Raw genomic sequence first — 8,502 nt, 5'->3', positions numbered from 1 at the left:
TGAAATTAAGAAAGAAAGCAAATGCTGTTCAAAAGATGTAAAGCTATATAACAATATCTTTACTTAATGACATTTAGCTATCAAGTTGTTGTAACCAATGAAGGAACGTATCATTTACACTTCCTACTCTTTCCTACAGTATGCTTGTTTAAATCTGAGTCAAAAAGTTCCCAGACATATTAAAACAGCAGCATGAGGCATGATAAACACATCTGAAGTCATATTCACACAATCATTTTCTTTAGAAATCACTGATCATACCTCATCAGACCTCTCTGCGATGGCTTTGGACGCGTAAACTGTTTCAACTCCTCCATTGCCTTTTGATAAAGAAATAATTAATAGAATTTAGACCTGTGCTTTTTGCATGAGACCACAAGAGAAACAAAACACAGGAACACCATTGAGAAAAAAAAAAAAGACTAACTTCTGTCCCACCTTTTTATTTTATGAATGCAAACATATCAAAAATAATTTAGACTGTTGAGGGGATGTGACGTAGTACAGAAATGGAGTATGATAAATTAAAAGCTGCACTTTTGACAACATCTTACTATTTTATGTAAAGTATATATTACAATACATTTACACTTGTATCTTATAACAGTGTTTTTTGATGCATCAGTACATAACATATCCTTTCAGATGCCGTTTAATATTTGTGTATTAGGCTTTTATTCATTATTGTACAACTAAATATTCTTCTGGTTGACTTTTAGTTGATTCCCCTGATAGCTGCCACTGGTACGGTAGTTTCATGAAATGGGATTCAGACTATATTTTCGACAGGTCAGCCCATGTGGCTAGGGTCCTTCTCAATATGCTAAATTGAGTCTATCATGGAGGTTTAATTGCACCTCGAGGAGATGAGGGAGCTTTGTGCAAGAAAACAAAGGAGTATAAGTCTGTGTGTCTGTAAATAGCTTGATGTATAAGTTTAACACCGTCTCATGGTTTGAAGCAAGTCATACTATGTAACTGATGTCACTTAAAACTATAGAACCAAGGATTTCTCATTTGATCCTGAAGTTCCCCACGGGGATGAATAAAGGTTCATCTTATGTTATCTTATTTGGCAGCTTCTGGCTCCTACGTCCTCTTATCTCTCACATGAGAAAGTGATGTAAGCGAGGAGACACAGTAGCAAAATGTAAAGCACCCTGGGACTAATTCACTAGTCTTCTTACCTGGAGTATGTTCATGGAAGACAGAAAGGCTTGGTTCTGTCTAATGTTCTCCAGGCGCTCCAGTTCATATGCTGAAAGTCCTCCATCTCCATCCTGTGTTACACAAAGACACAGCACTGACATTTTACAAAAAACATTCAGTTACTGTAGGAGCTGAGAATGTAGAGACATGTAGTGAATAAAAGCACAATGAACATGATAAACTGAGCAGGGTAGTTCTACTTACAGATGTACAATCGTCTTTAATGTCCTCTCTGTTCCTCTGGCTTTTGTTTTTGACGTCTGGAGTTGTTTTCTATAAGCAAAATATGGGCATATTAACAGAAACCAAAGAAACATACTAAATGATACTAAATGTTATTAAGAAGTGTCTCCTACCCTTTTCTTGCTGTGTGTATTCACTGATTCCGGTGAGTCATTTATAGGAGGCATGGTTTTTCTTCGTGCAGTTCGTTGGACTGGTCCATCGAGAACCGGAGGGGTCATTTTCTGCAAGATGTACACAATTAATGTAATTGACTGGAAAATAATAAAACAAATGCACACATTTGAGCTAAATACATGTACTTCCACACTTTTGCCTCAATATGCTTGCTCTACTCTACTCTCTTTTAAGTGCGTTTAACACCAACCCTTGACTTTTATACATAGAAAAGCTAACCGATACAATATGGTGAGTAACCTTATGTTAATTTAACCGGATAAAAAACATCAACTACTCACCTGTAATTTCAAAACAAGTAAGTCTACGCGTATTGTTGGTATTTTAGTGAACTTGTAGAAATTATTAGAATGAACTTTTCATGCAAAGAAAAACTCGCAAAATGTTATTTCTAAGAGGCCTACAGCTGTTAGGTGAAAGACTAAAGAGGACATTTCGCGCCACATGCTAGAAATGTTTGATAACTTGCTCTGCCTCTCTGTGTTGTGAAACAGAATCCTAGCAGCTCTTTGGCTAGTGTTAACGCGTCATCAGAAAAAGGGGGCGGGTCTATGTTGTCAATAACCAATGGGCAGCGTTACAATTTGATTGACATCTAACCCCTTGCGTCGGTCTTTAACTTCCACAGAACAAGTGATAATGTCGCCGCCCTTCGTCAGATGTGGGCAATAGCAGACAGGAAGATGATAAGAAAATACTGCACTTCTCAGACTTAAGTGCTTGTGCTTTCAGTGAATGTAAGCAGATAAATGAGGCAGCACGGAGCCAATACATAAACAGATGGAAGTGAACGATAAATAAGACGTGGCTCGGTGTAATTAATATAAATAGCAGATGAAATGCCAATAAAGGAAATGGCACATGTATACACAAATAAAATGTGATCTCATTAAAGGGAGATAATAATCTTATATAAAGTAGATTTATAAAGCCAATAAACGAGAAAATTATTGTATTTAAAAGAAATGTGAGCACAATTGTAATATTCAATGACAAAAAGCATGCAAACACAGAGAAATGTAATCCATAATAAGGCAATTATATAATGAACTACACATAAGATCAAGGGGGACATGGTTTATTAATAAACCGTGTAAAAAATGGTAACAAACAGTTGCTTGTCTTTTGCGCAGACTCCCTAATGTGCCCCATGTACGTGACCATCTCTAATCTTTGTTAATCGCAGCAGATCGGTAAAACAGCCTGTTCTCGTGTTTGAAAACATTCAGAGATTTTTACACAGCTCATTTTGTCTTTAGGGACCCATAAAGAGGCCACTGACTGAAACATTAAATAAATAACACATGGATGATTGGCCATAACATTATCTGAGAGATCCACAGGGATGTCCATCACTTAGCGTGACACCATGCATCTCACATAACTAACGGTCTCAAAGCGCTCCACAGACAGGACATAATCAAATAAAATTGTAGAAAACACAAATAATGAATAAAAGGCGCCCCATAGTTACCACAATAGAAAAAACTGAAAGCCCCAGACAGGCATTATATGACACATTTTAATTTTTGTAACAATATTAACATTACATTGAGAAATCAAACTTCTCCATAAAACACAAACAGGAAACAGGAAAGCACAGGCATCACATCCCATCCTGAGATGTATCAATCCTCCACTTTGTTGTGATGCTACTCCTCATGTTACTAAAGGGAGAGGGTAGGAAGCACATGCAGCCAGTCCGCACATGTTTTTCCCTTGCTCGATCAAAAAGTACCTGATTGAATAAAGAAAAAGAAAGGTGTCAATGATCCAGGAGTCTCTAACAAATGGTTGGACCAAAACACAAGCAGACACACACAGAGACTATATTTACCCGTCCACTCCCCAGGCTGGACCCCAAGAGTTCTTCACAATCCAATATGGCGTGCCGTTCTCTTCAGTGCCGTAACCCACAGCCAGGACTGCATGATTCACCATGTCTGCGGTGCTCTTACACTGGGTGCTAAACACACAACGCTGATGCTTTAAACATGAATAGAGTACATGTCTTATGTAGGGTGAATGGGCTACTGTTCTCATCAATATCATATCATAGCCTGCCTATGTGAAGTTGGGTTTTGTAGCCGTTTCTATAAATATTTTCATGCCTGTTTGTGACAGAGCCATGAAAAAGAGAGCCAAAGAGTAAAAAGCACAGCTATAGAGAGGACAGAAAGTTGAATGAAGTTATTCACAAGCACTCTTAACTGAAGGTACCATAACAAATGAGCCATCAGACAAACAGTGGGCACAGATAAAAAGCTCCTTATTAGCATGTTGAAGATGAAGGTTGCACTGCAGCAATTTAGACGTCAAAACGATAAGGAGATCGGAAGAAAACAATGATTTCTGATGATGAAATAATAGTTTTAGAAAACGTTTCATTAAAAAACTTGCAGAGAATGCTGGTTTCTATGTTTGATATCATATTAAACTGATTATATCTGGATTTTATAATGACAAAACCAGACATTTAAAGCACCAAATCAAACAAAAGTCTAAAGATATGTGTTGTGCTTTGAGGTGCAAGCAGCTTCTCTGTCACATCCTGCAAACAACCATGAGTAAGATTTGCAGATTTCACTGGTAGCTCTGCTAGTTTCATAATCCTCTTTCATGATTAAATACATCTGGTGCTGGAGGATTACTACACAAAATCCCATTATTGTATCATACATATTTTCATAGTGCAAAATGGGCCGAAACAACAGGGCCCCACATTCCTCTGAAGAGTTTGAACCACATAAAAGACAATAAATACACAAACATAAAAACATGTGCTTTTCATGGTCCTTAGCTCACCTTGTGTAAACTCCTTCTTTGTAGTGCATAAAATCAGCCGTGACTTCAAAGCCGAACGACACAGGGTTGAGCCGGGCAACAGCATCAACCATGGCCTTTTCATCGTACTGTCAATTAGAAAAGCAAAAGCAAGTTTAATGCCAAAATGAAAAGCACAATGCAGTTAGGAGTTGTGATTAAATAGTTGGCAGTCCAGTATAGTGAACTGTAACTGTAAGTACTCAAGGCAGTGGCACAATGTCACACAGTTATCATACAATTAGCAGTCATTTCTGCTGATAATATAGATTCAGATGTATACACTTGTTCACTCACACTTGTTATGTTGACTACATCCAGGACAAAAGCAGCTGCAAGAGCAGGCTCAAAATGGCAAGTGTCGTCCTAAGAAAGGAAAGACAAAAATGTACAGATTGAGAATTCCTTTTGTCAAAGAAAGTATTTATACAATGAGACATTACTCCAGAGAACTCATACATAGCCTTTGTAGGGGTAGTCCTCCTCTGTCATGAGACCATTGTTGTATTTGATGTACTCAAATGCCTGGCTGGGGAGGCCACTGAAACAAATAGAGTTTAATACACAAGTGTATTAATTTTAAGTGTGACTTATAATGCTTTATATGTATATAGCTATTACTCCAAAAACAACTAAGGAGTAAAACTTACCCCATGCATCCCTGGTTGTTGAAGTCTTGAGCACAGTCTATCAGCTGCTGCTCGGACTGGAACATAAAACAAATTGCATTATCATTTCATGCAAAGCAATTATACTGTACTTATAGGACTATGTAGGATCATTAAAAGACTGGCATAAAGCCTAGATCAGAAGTATACAAAGGGGTGGGGGGGCTTTTCCAGGGGGATAACACATATTGCATTAGTTATCAAAAGAAGATCACATATTATACCCGAAATGTGTCTTACTTGGGCAGAGTGAACGTTTATTTTGATAGACACTTTAGTTTTAGGTCATTTTACATTTTTCTTACATTCCCATAGTCAGACAGTAATACATGTCTTGTATTTAGTGTAGTTTGGATTTCGGTCAAACAGCAATGTTAGGCTATCTTGGCTCAATGGTTGAGTGTCTATGAGATCAAACAACTTAATCAGGATCCCATATGCATCCAGGAATGAATAAAACTAAGACAGTAAACTACGGGGGTTGAGGGGCTAATTTTCCCACCATGACCGTACAACAGAGATGACTTCTGCAAGTACATCTTTTGAATCGTCATTGACTTGAGTATTACTAAATAATAGTCAGGCAGATCTCACCAGAGTGATTAGCTTCCCTGTAGCGATAGCGTTCACTGACTCCAAACAGCCAGTGGTGGAGAAGGTCCAACAGCTTCCACAGTGACCCTGAAGACACAGAAAATTTAACTCTAACCACTGGTAATTCACTTATGTTCAAGAGGCACTCCACTATGTTTTTTACAAATGAAGGTAAATTGCTTGTGAATACAGGAAATTGAATTATGTGTCCGTGGCGGAGCTTAAAGTGCACCTATCATGCTTTTTTTAGGCATATATCATGGGTCTCAGATATATAAAAACATGTCTATGATGAGTTTTGCTCAAAATACAAACAGATCATGCATTTTAGGCATCCCTCATAGATGTGGGTACGGGGGAAAAGAGAAAGGGTTTTATTTTCTGACGCTGCGTGAGTTCCCCGACACACCAGAGACACATATTTATGTATAAAAGACATCAAAAAGTGCATTTTGCATGATAGGTCCCCTTTAAAGTCAGAGAGAAATCCTTTTTCTCCCTGCTGTATTTGTCACTTCATCATGCTCATTGTATCAATGTCAAGCCACAAGAATAAAAAATTCAACTCTTTGTTTGACTATAGCACTTAAAACATTGGTTTATATCACTTTTCAGTTCTCCCATTTTAATCAAAGTATTTTAAACAGGACACCATTTTCTACATACGAAATGTTGCTTGAAAAGAGATACAAGTCTTGGAGGATGTGCTGCAAAAGTTTCCACTAAAAATGAGCACGTAACTTAGTGCTAAAATTCAACAAAGTTCTTATACCGATTCTTTCTCTAGTTAGGTGTTAGTTGTGGCTGCTCAGAAGCATATTATAGTATACCTGGTTCTTCACAGGAGTCACAACGTTGCCCTTCATCCTCCAGTCCACAAACTCAGGGTAAGGACCAGCCATGCTGAGATGACCCCCTGTGGTAGCTGAGCAGTTCTACAACAGGCCCGAAAACCAAACATTACTATCAAAAGTCAATGTAAAAAAGTAAGTGTGTTGTTTGAAAAAAATATATATATATATATATTAGGGCCGGGACTCGATTAAAAAAATTAATCTAATTAATTAGAGGTTTTCTAATTAATTAATCGAAATTAATCGCATTTTTAATCACATATAAATATTTGACCTGAGAACAGTGAGAAGATGTCAATAAAGTGTGCCGTCACACANCTAGCTTCCACGCTAGCTGCTATATGTTTTGCATTGAGGTGATATTTGAGGCTTGATGTGCTGCGGTGATATGCGAATTCCTTTTTGCATAATTTGCATACAACCGTGCTCTTATCGACGCTTCCATCCGTCCGTTTTTAAAACAAAATTTCCCATCCACGGGGCCAACCAAAGCGGTCTCATCAGCTTCTTCGTTCATGTTTGACTATTGTTCACTGTGGTTTGTTGTTGTCTGAAGTCATGAACGTTAGTTGGTGCTCCAGTATAATCGGTACGCCTGAAACTCATCCAGTGAGAAACGTTCCGCAGGGCAAAAATAAGTGCGATTAAAATGCGTTAATTTTTTTAACGCGTTAATGTTTGTGTAATTAATTAATCTTAATTAACGCGTTAAAGTCCCGGCCCTAATATATATATAAACAGTATATATAAATATCATACCTGAGGCTCTGTCAGAAGGAACAATTTCCTGAATTCCTCAAATGTCATGTCTGAGAACTGATTCAGGCCCACTAGATTGGAAAATGAACAACATTGTGAGAAGATGAATGCTTTTTATATCTTTAGAAAATATGACATGTTTAAAGGAGAGTGTAAACTCTTTGTTAATAATCTATACATTAGAGATGTAATACAGGGGTTTGTGCAGAACTGTACCGTACTTGTAAATGAGTGATTCCCAGCATTATGATGCTCAATCTCCCTCTTATTCTCAGTGAATATCTGGAGCCGGTGGTAGTACTCCTCAGTGGCATACACCTTGTTGTGCTGCACATCAAAAAAAGTAACAGCATATACAGAAGACCTTTCATAAAACTTCTTATCAAAGCATTCAAAATATATTTTTTTACTGTAAAGTCAATATGTTAACTAACACTGTAATAATGTACATACCTGTGACATCCATAGTTTGAATGGATATTCCTCTGATAAGACACAGAATACAGTTGTTAAAGTTAATAAATCAGCCTAATAATAAACATTTCAAATGTTCAAATTAAATTCAGGCCTAAAACCATTCATGTTCATGTTCCCTAAATGTGCAAACACAAAAAACTGTTTTAACATGAGAGCTTTTTTAATGCCACATACTTAAAGTATGATAATCTTATTAAAATATAATGCATTGATCTAGATTTAAATAACAAACCAAGCATTAAAGAGTTAAAGTTAAGTCAACAAGTAGTCAAAGTAAGCAAATATACAAATAATAGTAAAACATAACATTGAAAAATGATGGGCTACACGTGAATGTATGAACTAGACTTTCACATAATCCTATAGTATGAAGCTAATATGGGCCTTTTTTCCCCCCCATTATCAGTTAATTTAGCCTACTTTTGATACTTTAAGTACATTTTACTAATGCATGATTGTAGTGTGGCAGTTTTACTACTTGAGTAAAGGAGATGAGAACATTTTGCACCATGACGAAACATATGTATATCATAATGTTGCCATTACTATTGTGGCTACATTGAGTTGAAGCTGCCTGGTGACAACACTTGTTTAGTTCTCTGCCTTTAAATGAGTCTCAAGGTCTCAACGATATGCTACTGTAAGCGAAAACCACCAACAGTTCTGCAACAACACACACGAATAGTAAAACACGTAAA

At 37.1% G+C, this 8,502-nt stretch overlaps 1 protein-coding gene across 1 annotated transcript; it reads right to left on the bottom strand.

Moving 5' to 3' along the window:
- Positions 1-3,137: 3,137 nt before the first annotated feature.
- LOC104951771 (pro-cathepsin H-like) lies at positions 3,138-7,960 on the bottom strand. The gene is made up of 11 exons (XM_010778500.1): positions 7,781-7,960; positions 7,549-7,654; positions 7,328-7,398; positions 6,545-6,649; positions 5,715-5,801; positions 5,103-5,158; positions 4,912-4,993; positions 4,750-4,818; positions 4,435-4,541; positions 3,467-3,595; positions 3,138-3,367 (listed from the first exon to the last, which is right to left on the bottom strand). Exons 1-11 carry the CDS (start codon positions 7,787-7,789, stop codon positions 3,289-3,291), a joined length of 900 nt encoding a protein of 299 aa, XP_010776802.1. The 5' UTR covers positions 7,790-7,960; the 3' UTR covers positions 3,138-3,288.
- Between the last annotated feature and the right edge of the window lie 542 nt (positions 7,961-8,502).

This window comes from Notothenia coriiceps, unplaced genomic scaffold (genome assembly GCF_000735185.1).
Source record: "Notothenia coriiceps isolate Sejong01 unplaced genomic scaffold, NC01 NC01_scaffold00019111, whole genome shotgun sequence".
In the NCBI taxonomy this organism is placed as follows: Eukaryota; Metazoa; Chordata; class Actinopteri; order Perciformes; family Nototheniidae; genus Notothenia; species Notothenia coriiceps.
The sequence above is the reverse complement of the archived record's forward strand: the minus strand, read 5'-3'. Positions and strand labels throughout refer to the sequence as shown.